This window comes from Podarcis filfolensis (genome assembly GCF_964270895.1).
Source record: "Podarcis filfolensis genome assembly, chromosome: 1".
Taxonomy (NCBI): domain Eukaryota; kingdom Metazoa; phylum Chordata; class Lepidosauria; order Squamata; family Lacertidae; genus Podarcis; species Podarcis filfolensis.
In genome coordinates, this window is record NC_139604.1 from 72,005,019 (window position 1) to 72,018,906 (window position 13,888).

The 13,888-nt window shown below is 44.2% G+C and overlaps 1 protein-coding gene across 2 annotated transcripts; it reads right to left on the bottom strand.

Annotated features, from left to right (window-relative positions):
• Positions 1 to 186: 186 nt before the first annotated feature.
• PRRG4 (proline rich and Gla domain 4) lies at positions 187 to 13,057 on the bottom strand. Of its 2 annotated transcripts, none has more exons than XM_083600180.1 (6): positions 12,768 to 13,057; positions 11,272 to 11,381; positions 6,381 to 6,589; positions 3,275 to 3,323; positions 2,217 to 2,352; positions 187 to 959 (listed from the first exon to the last, which is right to left on the bottom strand). In XM_083600180.1, the coding sequence occupies exons 2-6, from the start codon at positions 11,369 to 11,371 to the stop codon at positions 743 to 745; spliced, it is 711 nt and encodes a 236-aa protein (XP_083456306.1). In that variant the 5' UTR covers positions 11,372 to 11,381; positions 12,768 to 13,057; the 3' UTR covers positions 187 to 742. The 2 variants fall into 2 exon arrangements, with proteins under 2 accessions (XP_083456306.1, XP_083456307.1); XM_083600181.1 differs by having other exon boundaries at positions 6,426 to 6,589; positions 12,768 to 13,052.
• Positions 13,058 to 13,888: the final 831 nt, after the last annotated feature.

Below are 13,888 nucleotides of genomic sequence, written 5' to 3' on the forward strand. Positions count from 1 at the left end.
CTAACCAATACCAGGACTGTGTTGTGAATGGCCACTGCTAATAGCATGTTTTCTCTCAGCTTCTGTTCTTCTTCCTTCTCCCCTCATGTACCTGTAACTTGGGGTAATACTTAAGGCCTATTTCATCGGATGCATTAAGATTCATGATTTAATGCGCACTGAGAGGCAAATGAGGAGGAAGCACCATTCAATTAAAGATCTGTTATTGCTAGTTTAAGAAACACAGTTTAAGTTGTTCAGAGTTAGAGAAACATTCCATTTATATGATGTTACTAGCTCTTCCTTTTATTGTGGTTAAAAGTAGTTCAAAGCAAGGATCCTGTGTTTATTCATATTATCATTCCCACTTTATTACCAATCTGAATTGGTGTTTTTTTAATTTAAAAAATGCAGCTTTAAAAAAAATTGATAATGAAAGTGCTAAGTTGGTGAGAGACAGAAAGGCTGGCAAATCAATGCACTGATTGCACCAATTGGCTCAGAATGCATCAGAGGAGTTCACTACAGTTTTTAGCACCTAAAATGAAGCATAACAAAAGGAGTCATTCATCCTTAGCCATCAGCACATTGCTTAAGGGTGCATTCCTTGTTCACCTGACACACTTCACTTCCTCTCTGAAGAGCTGTATCCCTTTCACCCTGTGAAAGACTCCTGAAGTAAGCACAATGCTGCAACATTTCAGCTAGACAGCTTCTTCTCTCCAACTTAATTCTCAAGCATTCTACAAGCCCCGTTTCTTAATTAAACAGGAAGAGAGAGAGACTTCTTGAATGCCCTGAGCCCTCTTGAAGGGCCTGGATATGGCGGTGGTGGAACTTCACAATTGCCGCTTAGTGCCACTGCTTGTTCATAAGTTGGCAATCCACTGTGTTCTGTGCATGGAGAGACAGGGCTTAAGGAAATCTCTTCGTGTCTTTGAAAGATGATGGAAGAGTTTTGCCTCCTGTAGCTTCTATCCCTAAAATAAAAGCAAAACTTTTAAGAATGGCAGAGTGGTGATTAGGTATAAGAGTCCAAAACTTCATTTGAGAGAAGAACCTGAACTACACTTTCTTGGGAGTACAATATTTTCAGTGGCTATTGTTTGCCGCTCAGAGAACAGGGTGGCATAGAATGGGAGTACGGTATTCATTTGTGCTGGTATAGTTCCCTAACCCCATTTTACTAAAGCATATGGATCAGCACTGGACAAGGGCACATCACCTCTGAAGAATTAAAAGAGTACATATGTCATGGACAAATGTAGGCCGGGGCTGTGTGTGCTGATGTCACAGATGCCAGTACTGTCACCTTCCCACATCACAATTCGTAACAATTGCACTGAGGGACAATTTGTCAGGAGCTCTGGAGAGCTGCTGGCAGTCAGTATTCTGAGCTAGATGAATCAATGGTATGAATCAGTATAAGGCTTTTTCCCATGTTTCTGTTCGTTATTCCCTGTTACTGACTCCAGATTTTGCCTTTATCTTTCCCACAAACCTCAGCAATTAGCTTTGCCCACTGATCTTCATGCTCTTCCATGGTCATAACAATTTCACATACCTTATTTCCATCCAAATCTCCATATATTAGGATACAGCAGGATTATTTTCAGAAATCTATTAGCTCTGAAGGATTCAACTGTTCAAGTCGAAATCCATAGATTATTTGGTAAGTCATACCCTATTCCCATTTTTTTCTCTTAAGCCCCAGGGCATATCACCTTGGGACAGGTGACAGCAAGGCTGTCTCCTGGGGGCAGCCATTCCAGCAGTGGGAGAGCTGGGAAGCAGTGCTCACTCCATTCAATCTGCTGTGACAGGACAGCTCCATCAGGCCTCATCTCCCCTCAGTTGTCATCTGTGGGCAGCCATTCCATCATACTGCCTCAGTGGGAGAAATAGGAAGCAGGGCTCCTTCATGAACTGCCTGTCCCTGAGCTGCGCCAGCTGTTCATTATTTCCCTTGTATGTTTTTAGTTTGTAAGTCTCCCAAGTAGAGACTGTCTTGTTTTTATTGTGTATAAGCCACCCTGGGAGCTTTTTTGGCTAACAGCAGGGTACAAATGCTTCAGATAGATAAATATCTGCACAGCACAAACCCAAATGGGCAGTAAACATACAGCACACATATATGCTGCATCCATAATTTTTTGGGGGGCGGCTTACAGAAACTTCCATGTCAAACTTGAATACACTGAACAAAGTGTTGGAAATTACAAAACTTATTTTCTTACCGTGGTAGATGTCTTTGTTTGCACTTCTTTTGGCACAGAAAATAAATAAGTAACCCAGTTATGATCAACAGTACTCCAATTGCGACCAAGCCAGTCAAAAGTCCCATAACATCAATCTTCCGCATTGCTTGCTCTTCTGTACAGAAATCAGAATTACTGAGTATATTCTTGATCTACCCTGGGTCACACTATGCCATAAAAAAAAAGTGTCTTGAAACTATTCCTAAATTATCCCGCCTCCCCATAGCTGCCTAAGTCCCCTCCTCTCCAGGGTCTTTCCCAAGCAATGTAAGACACTGGTTGTGTGAAGCTATCTTTTCCACCCTTTTCATGCCTCTCCTGGTTCTGGAAGACCAGGGGAGAGAAAGATGCTTGTTACAACGGGAGGGGCAGACACCGATGCCTCTTTAACAACAGGAATAATCCCTGCCTCTTGGCCTCCCTCCTCTCCTGCTTCAGCTTCTGCCTCTGATCAGAATTAGATCAGACTTCTCTCTGCCACAGACTCCCCCAGCTCACTAAGCCCTGTTACATCTTCCGCTTCCGACACCACCTCACCCCTGTCTTCTCCCTCTTCTACATCCTACCGCTACTTTTTGGGCTCTGAACCTTCTTCCCACCATTCCTGTGCGTCCAACTAGTCTATGACACTGGAGGAGGTTGGGATGACGCAGAGGTGTCTCTCCACCCAGCCCTGCCCAGATACACCAACAAGGAATGCCCCAATGTAAATGGCAGGTGGGCAGAGGCCCCACTGGCAGGAGTCAGCAGGACTCCCTGAAGTGGGGCATTTCAGGGTTGGGGGAGGGTGGAACTGGGCCAGCAAAGGATCCACTCAACCTTGAGCCAGCTCTGCTGCCATTATGTGATGGCAATAGACCTAGGGGATGTCATAGCAAGAAGGCATTTTTCCTTGTGGCCAGCAGAAGTGGTGGTACTGTGGTGGTGACAGTGCTGCTCTGCCAGGCAGAGGTGAGTGTGGGTTTGGATGGTGGATTAAAAGTATCTGCAATAGAAAACAAAAATAGAAACCACAAAGACCTGTGATTTTGGCTTACCTTGATATCTGCCACGACCCTCCATGGTATATTTCTCCCAAAATAATATCTGAGATAGTAAAGAAAAACAATATAATTGAGATAAAATCTCTAGCAGCAATTAAAAACAAAAACTGCCCCCCCCCAAAAAAAACAGTTAAGAATTTAACTTTGGTTGAAGTTACAAGAGTCGCACTGATTAACTCTGGGTGGAATTTGGTTAAGGAAGTTTTAAGACCTGCCTTAATACCAATATTAATTATCAGTATATATAAATTGGACTGAGAGAAAGGCAACAAGCTGTGCATAAGTCAAGACGGAAATAAAACACTTCATTAGCCCCGCTGGTAATTGGCTTATACTGCAACTTCTAGTTATTGATAAATACTTACTCATGCTGGTATAAGTGAATACTTACTAGAATATGATTCTTAAGCATGTTTGCTACAACTGTCTGAGGCAGATTCCCACCCCCACCCCGTGACTAGCATATGCAGCTGCATGTCACATGGATTTAAAAGGACTCCCTTCAAAAGACTGAAACCTAAGTACATCATGCAGCAGCAAGTTCCCCAAGAAGCCATTTGATGAGACATGCATACATTTACAGTGCATGCACACAATATGTTTATTTTTATATTTTTATAGTGGAACCTCTGCTTTATGAATACTGTTTTGCTTCTGGGCATAGCTTCCAGTTTGACAGGCTGTCCTTAAGCTTATTGGTGCTCCCAAGCTTTGACGTGCTAATATGGACAACATACTCAGAGCTACTCTGCAACTCAGAAACAGCAATTTCTAAAAATATAAGAATAATGAGTGACCAATGTCTGATGCAAAATAAGACAATGCATACACTCTTACCATAGGAACATTCACCACAATTAAGGCCAAAGAGCACATTAAAGTTGGCATATACTTAGCCCCAAATCAGAAGCTCAAATATGCAAACCTTAATTGGCCCCATGGTAAACCTCAGAGAGGGAGATTTTTCCTCCCTCTCCTTCTTGTGAACTTAAAAAAGACACATTTTCCCCTGCGAAAGGAATAATGCTTGCTGTTTTGTCACAAATCAAGCTTGAACCTTAAAATAGTGTATTGGTAAAGAAAAAGCAGTTTATAGTGCATACACGCCATACATTTAAAGTGCATCTTGTGCAAAGAATAATTGGAACTGCAGGTGCTGAGAATTCATAGAATCGTAGAATTGGAAGGGACCCTGATGGTCATCTAGTCCAACCCCCTGCAGTGCAGGAATCTTTGCCCAACGTGGTGCTCAAATCCACGACCCTGAGATTAAGAGTCTCATGCTCTACTGTCTGAGCTTTCCTAGCCGAAGAGTTGCTGTGTGGTGTAAACTATAGTTCCCAGGATTCCTGGGATAAAAAAATGTGATTTAAATGTACTTGTGTATGCAGTATTAACCTAAAACTTACAGTTCTGCTATAAAAGATTTAAAAGATAACTAGTAACAGTACATGTTGGCCTACCTATGAGGAGGTTTAAAATAGCCATCTCAGGCAGCATAAGAAGCAGCACCCATAGGTGCTCCACCCTCCTCTGTCTCTGGGGGAAAAGTGGTGTTGGTTTCCATTGAGATCTTGCAAAATCTCGCTGGAAAACAGTGCTGCTTCTTTGCTGGTAGTGGGGTGAGCTTGCCAGGGTGGCACTTTTCAGCTTCCCTGGTAGCGGTGGCAGGGTGGGGGCACAGCGGCAGCACAGCAGTACAGTGGTACCTCAGGTTACAGACGCTTCAGGTTACAGACTCTGCTAACCCAGAAATAGTACCTTGGGTTAAGAACTTTGCTTCAGGATGAGAACAGAAACTGCACAGCGGCGGCAGTGGGAGGCCCCATTAGCTAAAGTTGAACTCCAGGTTAAGAACAGTTTCAGGTTAAGAATGGACCTCCAGAACGAATTACAGTGGTACCTCGGGTTAAGTACTTAATTCGTTCCGGAGGTCCGTTCTTAACCTGAAACTGTTCTTAACCTGAAGCACCACTTTAGCTAATGGGGCCTCCTGCTGCTGCCGCGCCGCCAGAGCATGATTTCTGTTCTCATCCTGAAGCAAAGTTCTTAACCTGAAGCACTATTTCTGGGTTAGCGGAGTTTGTAACCTGAAGCATATGTAACCTGAAGCATATGTAACCTGAGGTACCACTGTATGTTCCTATTTTGCCTTTGGTGGCAAGACAAAACGAGTCACCATGGAACACGCCTTCAATTATTTTTTAAAGAAAAAATCTATGCACATATGGAAAAGCTTCTCCACACTGCGCACGTCAAGAAACTCTACTACGTTAGAAACATTTCCTTGATGATTCTCTTGTGAAATGCATCACCTAGCCCCATTTACCAAAAAAGTTTATAACAGCATGGCTAATCCCAAGGCTGCCCCCATCCATTTTGTGGAGATAGAGCGTACCCATCCTAATAACAGTAGCACATAAAGCCTAGTGTGAGTGCAGCACCAAAGAGTGAGGGAAGTGGAATTTGGATTCACTTGTAAATTCTTCTATGAACACTTAACGAGCTAGTTCAGCCCTCCTCAACCTGTTGCCTGTCAAGACATTTTGGACTATTCTCAATTAGCCTCAGCCAATATGGCCTATGGCATGGATAGGCAAACTAAGGCCCGGGGGCTGGATCCAGCCCAATTGCCTTCTAAATCTGGCCCGCGGACGGTCTGGGAATCAGCGTGTTTTTACATGAGTAGAATGTGCCCTTTTATTTAAAATGCACCTCTGTGTTATTTGTGGGGCACAGGAATTCGTTCAATTCCCCCCTCCAAAAAAAATAGTCCAACCCCCTACAAGGTCTGAGGGACAGTGGCCCGGCCCCCTAATGAAAAAGTTTGCTGATCCGTAGCCTATGGTCAGGGATTCAGGGAGCTGGAATCCAAAGCAACCAATTGGAGAAGGCTGATTACTTTCCCCCTCTGCATAATGGCTCAGACAACGGTTCAGAAAGACTAGACCTGGGCTAGTTTGAGCGGCACAACCCTTTCAATTCTAAGAGCAGTAAAAAAAATAAAAATAAAAATACAATTTCACCCATAAGCACAATGGGTTCTGTGCCCTTTCTCAAATGATAAATATGTACACATGATGTAGTCCTAAACATTGACCTTAGAAATATCTCCTTTATAGGCCACCAAAAATAAAGCAATTACTGTTTTTTCTTGGTCTCCAAAAATTTCTCTTGCTTCCTCAAAATTGCAGTATTCTTCATTGCATTCCCTTTCAAGATTCCCTGGGGTTACTAGTTCAAAGTCAAATCTGTTGTATAGAAGGTGTCGTCCAATGAATAAATTGGCTTCCTCTGTTGAGATGAACACTGAAAAAATAATTAAAGCAACATTTATATTAAATATATAAACATGGCCTTTAAGAAAATGCACTGGAATGCAAACACACTGGTGGAAAATTTCCATTCACAGATGCTTTAAAGACACACCAAGTAGAGTCCCTTGATCATAGTCACATGGAAGAAGTCACATATGAATCAGCAGAGCTGATTCAAAATATTTCACAACCACATTTTCTAACCACCTATGTTTGCTCAAGTCACACTAGGAGGCTGCGTGATGTGTGGCTCACACATTACTTACTTCATATTATTGCAAAAACAGCAGTAGATCATATTTGAGTATTAAAAGGTAAAGGTACCCCTGCCCGTACGGGCCAGTCGTGTCCGACTCTAGGGTTGCGTGCTCATCTCGCTCAAGAGGCCGTGAGCCGGCGCCGTCCGAAGACACTTCCGGGTCACGTGGCCAGCGTGACGAAGCTGCAGCTGGCGAGCCAGCACCAGCGCAGCACACAGAAATGCCGTTTACCTTCCCGCTATAAAGCGGTCCCTATTTATCTACTTGCACTTAAGAGTGCTTTTGAACTGCTAGGTGGGCAGGAGCTGGGACCGAATGACGGGAGCTCACCCCGCCGCAGGGATTCAAACTGCCGACCATACGATCGGCAAGTCCTAGGCACTGAGGTTTTACCCACAGCGCCACCCACGTCCCATTTGAGTATTACATAGGCCTTAAAAATGGAACTCCTTTTGTCATTATGGTTTAGTCTAGGGGTCAGCAAACTTTTTCAGCAGGGGGCCGCTTCACTGTCCCTCAGACCTTGTGAGGGGGAGCTGGACTATATTTTTTGGGGGGAGGGGAATGAACGAATTCCTATGCCCCACAAATAACCCAGAGATGCATTTTAAATAAAAAGACACATTCTACTCATGTAAAAACACGCTGATTCCCAGACCGTCTGCGGGCCGGATTTAGAAGGCAATTGGGTCGGATCTGGCCCCCGGGCCTTAGTTTGCCTACTCATGGTTTAGCCTTTATAGGTGAAAAGGTTATCCAATGCTGAATGCCATACTGCAGCGATCTGGAGCTATATAAAGCACTTGCACATAATCTACTCAAGGAAATAACGACTGGGCTCAAATCAAACACAGGGTTTTCCAAGGCTATGTTTGGTTAATGGCATCCACTAGTCAGCTTTAGTGGGTGAGCCTCTAGGGTGGAATCTACACACATACAAAAAAATGCTGTGAAAATACTTTTTTAAAAATAACATTTTGAAAAATACATTGAATTTGGCATAGCTGTTACCATCTAGTGTCACATTTGTATACTGCACTTTACAACACATTTTAAATGTTTTATTTGCAGCTGTATAGCTGAGTCCCAGGTGACAGAACCTTTGATGATGTGACCATGATGGTTGCCCTAGCTTTGTAGGCTCTGGCCTCACTGAAACTCTTGCAGAAGCAAGCAGGAAAAGGCTGCTGGTATTCAATTCAATCACCCCTGCTTCTCCTTGTTTGTTTCTTAAGCCTTTCCCCAGATTTTCTATTTGCCACAGATTCCTGTTTACCTGCCCCTTGCCCTGTAATCTGACCCTCAGTTATCTCAGTAATCCTTCTATCTAATCCTGCTTGTGTCAAGACTAGACTGAATTCACTCCTGTATCTAACTGTGACGTTTCATCCCTAGTGCTGATGCTGTGAGGTTGTGTCAGGTGCCACTGCTTCAGGGATTCTGTGGGGGCCACTGAGTAAAAAACTTGTTTATACTGACACCCCAAAACCACATCCATCTTCTTGTCCACAGTGGGTGGCTGCAAAGTGAAAAATTCGGCCCATTCCAAAATATGTTATTATTGGGTGCTTTTAGAAAGCCTGTGGTCTCTTTCAGTATCTTTTCGAAGGATTGCATCAATTGCAATCGCCCCAGAACCTTACTATTTAATAACGGAAAAGTGTTGTGGGTGGCATAAATCATGCCATGGTAGATACAAAGACAATCTGCCACAGATGTCAGTAAAATTGAGACTACTCTCATGGTTTTTCTCAAGGAAACCAGCAGAGTCCCACAAACTGTTGTATATCCCTAGTTTCTGAAAAAGGAGCTCCACTAACAAAATACTTTACTCTGAGGATCACATGACAGGAAAGAAGAGGGGCGCGGGTGGCGCTGTGGGTTAAACCACAGAGCCTAGGTGTTGCTGATCAGAAGGTCGGCGGTTCAAATCCCTGCGCCAGGGTGAGCTCCCGTCACTCGGTCCCTGCTCCTGCCAACCTAGCAGTTTGAAAGCACGTCAAAATGCAAGTAGATAAATCTGGCGGGAAGGTAAACGGCGTTTCTGTGTGCTGCTCTGGTTCGCCAGAAGCGTCTTAGTCATGCTGGCCACATGATCCGGAAGCTGTACGCCGGCTCCCTTGGCCAATAAAGCGAGATGAATGCCGTAACCCCAGAGTCAGCCACGACTGGACCTAATGGACTTTTAAGTTTGCAACATGCACACATTTAACTTGTGCACATTCAGATTTATACGCTCGGCAAACAATTAAAAATAAAAATAAAAAGAGGGTGGGCGCCTGGGAAAAAGGACTTTGGCAATCCTACTTACCATTGAACCCAATGTGTATTGACTATATGTGATTTTGGTTCTAGGTGCAATCCTTGGAATGTAACCCTTGCCTAAGTTGCAGGCTTGTTGTCTTCTTAACAACAGTGGATTATATTTCAAAACAGAAATCTTTAGCCAGTAGCCTAAGAAAAACCTGAAGAAGAACTTTTGAGAGCCACAATCATTGTTCAGCCCCAGATAATATACACAAGTTACTTATGAAACTATGACAGTGATGTCACTTTGAGCCATATTAGAGGTGTTCAGGATGAAGAAGTTATAAACAGCCTTTAGAAGCCAGAATAGAGGTACGTGTCAAAGGGAGTAAACCTTTCCAGGTGAGGTGGGACTGAAATGTGTCAAGTTAAGTTGAAACAATGTGGGGAACTTGAGAGGAGCCTGAGGGCAGGTTGAATACGAACAACTTTAACAGGAAAATGACTTCATAAAATGACGTTTCCCTGTAATTCTTCCATGGTTACTAATACTTATAAATGCATGTTTAGGTGGCAAAAGCACACACAAATATATATAACCAGATGAAACCCATTAATTTAAAAGTGATATATTTCTAATTGACCATGGTAGAATTGCAGTGAATCCTCAGGAGGACAATTTCCTGCAAAATAAAATAAAATATAGCATAACTCATCATGAATTCTGTGGGAGCAAGCAAGGGGAAGAAAGCAAGAGCATGGAGACCCTGTGCCCTTGGGAGTGGATGATTCCACTTGCATTGTCCCATCCCTTAGCCCTTGAGCCTTCATAAGGGAACTACTCTGTTTCTGGTCTTATGTATATGAACGTTCATGGGGGTGGGTTGCTTGGCACTAATGCCATCAGTTTGGGGCTATCGGGGGTTGTGGAAGTGATGGACATTGTTAGCTAGCTTATTTGAACATGGTACACTTACTATTTTTTTGGTGTATTTTAAATGAGCTGTTAATTGTCGAATTCCTCATCTTACTTTGCAATATTTTATTATTATTATTATTATTATTATTATTATTATTATTACTGTACTATTGTATTTAGACTGTTCTAGAATCATAGGATTGTAGAGTTGGAAGGGACCCAACCCAACCCCCTATCCGCAGCCATCCCTGGTTCACAGATGCACCAACCAGGCATGTCGAAAGTCCGTTGTTTCGGGGGCCCGCTTAATCTGGGGTCGGTTTAATCCGGCCCCTGTGACAGTTTATTTCCTGGGGTAAAATCCTAAAAAAAAGCTCAACAACCTCAATCCTAAAAAAGGTCAACAACTTTGGTTGGCCCTTATGGCCCTTCACTTCATCAAATCTGGCCCTCTTTGAAAAAAGTTTGGACACCACTGCACCAACCCATTGCACCACAGAGGTCTTGGTTTTCTATGACTACATTGAGCACAGTGGCGTAGTGTGGGGGGTGCAGGGGGTGCCGGCCGCACCGGGCGCAACATCTGGGGGTTAGGGTTAGGGGGCGCAAATCCACGGGTTAGGGGGCGCAAATCCACGGGTTGGGGGCCGCAAATTACTTGCCTTGCCCCGGGTGCTGACAACCCACGCTACGCCACTGATTGAGCAGAAATGTATTTGTGGAATATGTGGTAGATAAATAAAGGATACTTGTCACTATGGCTGTTGGAGTTTGGCAGGTGCTTGGTATAGCCACTGATTAAGGATGGGCTTGGGGAATGCCAGATTCGGCTTGCGTTGCAGTTCAGTGGTGATCTGGCAAATGTACCAGGTATGGCCATATTGTTGGCTGCAATGGGGCCAACCAGAAACAATTCTGGCCTATGGTTTCCAACAAAACATGTTAGTATGGGGCAATTGCCTGGGTGGGGTGCAGTTTAAAACCCAGAACAATGTGTATTTAAGATTGTTGTTCTATGACTATTGATTGTTGCAATAAATTCTTTTGATTTCATACACCCCACAGGAATGACTTACTTCTTGAACTATCTTAACAATAGTATCTGGGTGATTCCCTTCCTCCACCCGTACGCACAATTAGACCCTTTTTAATGAAGGAAGAGTAAAGCTTTAGTGAACAAATTATAATTTTGGATTGGGAAGAGAATCTCAGCTGTGTTTAGAAGCCATAGCTTATGCACAAAGTTACCTTCTTTCACTGCATCCGATTCCTTCAGTTGTCTTGAGCAGTGAGGAAATGCAAGCAACGTTAGCACCAGCTGAAGGAGCAAAATGTAAAAAAAGAACATAACCCGGTACCTGTAAAAAAAAAAGTTACCAAATTAATAATATTTTTTAAATTGTTAATGGATAAATTGCTGACAAACTTCAAAAAAATTGACTTATTGGCTGCAGTTAACATCATTCACAAGTCGCTACAAGACATTTAGATGAAAGTTGCTTTAGATTAGGCTGCAGGCCTCCCATAAAACCAGTCTAGCATGTACCTCATCTTGGTTGCATAATAATAATTACATGGATTGTTCTCAGCAATTGAAACCAACAATTTCAGCATCAGGGGAAAAAAAATACATGATAACATAAGTTAGGTCCTACTTCATGTGTCCGTCCATCCTTTCGATCACCAGCACATTACCCCCACATGTAGAATCTTGTCAAGGACAACATTCCAAACTGATTACACGGAGCTTCAGCATGACAGAAACTAGACATGTGCTTTTACTATGATATTGACCAGGGTTCACAGAGCTCCTTCTGGGCATGATCAAGGGTTTGTTCAAACAGTAAGATCCCCCCCTCCCCACGCTACTTCTCTCCCTTCAAAACTAGGCTATGTGGTACCATGTGACTGAAACGCCCCTTATGGGCTTGAAGGGCTCCTGCTCCAGAAATGCATAAAAAAATAATAATCCTGCTCCAGAAATGCAAAAAAAAAAAAAAATTCTGCTGCGCCAGAAAGCGCCCGCTTGGACTGGCCAGGCTAGTCGCGCTGTTCTTTGGCTCCTTGCCAGTAGGCACAATAGCTCTTGCTCAGCATCTCGGGGGGGGGGGGCAGTTTAGCCGGACGAAACTGAGCCGCTTTCAAAAAAACAATGACTGTGGCGCACCCGATACCAACCCCAGCAGCCCTCTCTTCCCAGAAGCGCACCTCGAATTCCACCCCACTTCCCCTTCGATGTTCAAATGGGCGGCTGCTGCTGTTGTGGACACACGGTTTTTTAGGCTTTTGACTTTTGTTATGAGTACATAAGCAAAATACAGCGCCCTGGGAATCTTGGGCTGAAGGTATTCTCGAGCAAAACTGTGCGCAAACTTCAAGTTCATGGCGCGCTGCGATTGATGGCACCCGCCGCCACTTCCTGCTTCTTTAAACTAATGAAAGCTAATGAAAGCTAAGCCCCCCTCCCTCGCCAGCCCCAAACCATCGTTACAAGTTGAGGGGCAGATCTAACAGCCGATATTGCGGAAGATCAAGCCCAACGTAGAACTACAGAAAGCGTAAGTGGAGAAGGCACGTTGCTCGGGTCACGAAGGTGCCATAGGGTGTGGGCTCCAGTAATTTTCCCTCCCTCCCTCCCTCCGCCTCCCCTCCGAAGAACTGGCAGCTTCATCCATGTCCTTAAACTCGCAGATCTCTGTGTCTTTATGCTCCTCGAAACCTATCTCGCTTTCGCGATCGCCTACCTGTTGAGTTCAAATCCCAAATGCTCCCAAAGTTCTCCGTCCGCGCCACTCCAGCCTGGCTTTTCTCAGAGGGGCCGATCGCTTCTCTTCGGGAGCACTCGGAGTGGGAGACGGCGGTTTGAGATCATATTACCTGCTTTTGTAGCCTCCCACCTGAATCCCGGGCGAGCTCAGGAATAAAAGGAGAGAGGACTCGGCCGCGGCAGAAGACAGCGCATATTTAAATCGGCTAATTAGCATACTGAGTGAACATCCCATTCAACATGTCCGTGTTGAATATCCCCGTCTTCCTTAGACATCCTCATTCCTCTTCCCCGTTCGCAACAATATGAGTCACACACAGCTCCTTTCTGCACCCATCCACCTGGATTCTAGGAAATTGTCCTTAAGTGGGAAAAGGATTTGAGTTTTGGTTTTGCGTTGCTATTTGTGCGGTGGAGCTGCAAATGCGTTCGAGGATTACTGAAAGAAAGGCCCTTCCTGTCCACTTTGGTCAAGGGTGATTTTATTGTAATGTCATGAGCAGCGAGGCAGGTCAGTACAGTGGTACCTCTAGATACGAACAGGATCCGTTCCGGAGCCCCTTTCTCATCTAGAAGCAAACGTAACTAGCGACGGCACATCTGCGCATGCGTGCGTCACTTTTCACCGCTTCTGCGCATGCGTGTGATGTCATTTTGAGCGTCTGCGCAAACGGCGAAACCCGGAAGTAACGCGCTCCGTTACTTCCGGGTTGCCATAGAGCACAACTCAAACGCACTCAACTTGAAGCGTATTCAACCCGAGGTACACTGTAGTTTCTTTGTATATGAGCTAGCTAGTTGAGGGGTTATTTATATTATTTTGATGAAAGTCTACCATGCCAAAGGATCTTGAGATATGCTGCCAACAGGAAAGTACACTGCAGGAACGTCCCAGATGTTTACTCTGCCCACGGCTATGCTCCCTGCTCTTGCCCTTTTGAGAACACTTTCTACAGATACGTACCTGTACTTAATTGTTCTTGGTGCCATTTGTGACGATGCTAAGAAACTCCTTTTCTGAGAGAAGCAAACTGTTTGAAGGAACTGGTATCCATATCCTAGAGAAGTGACCACAATGGCATCATTATTTGGCAAGGT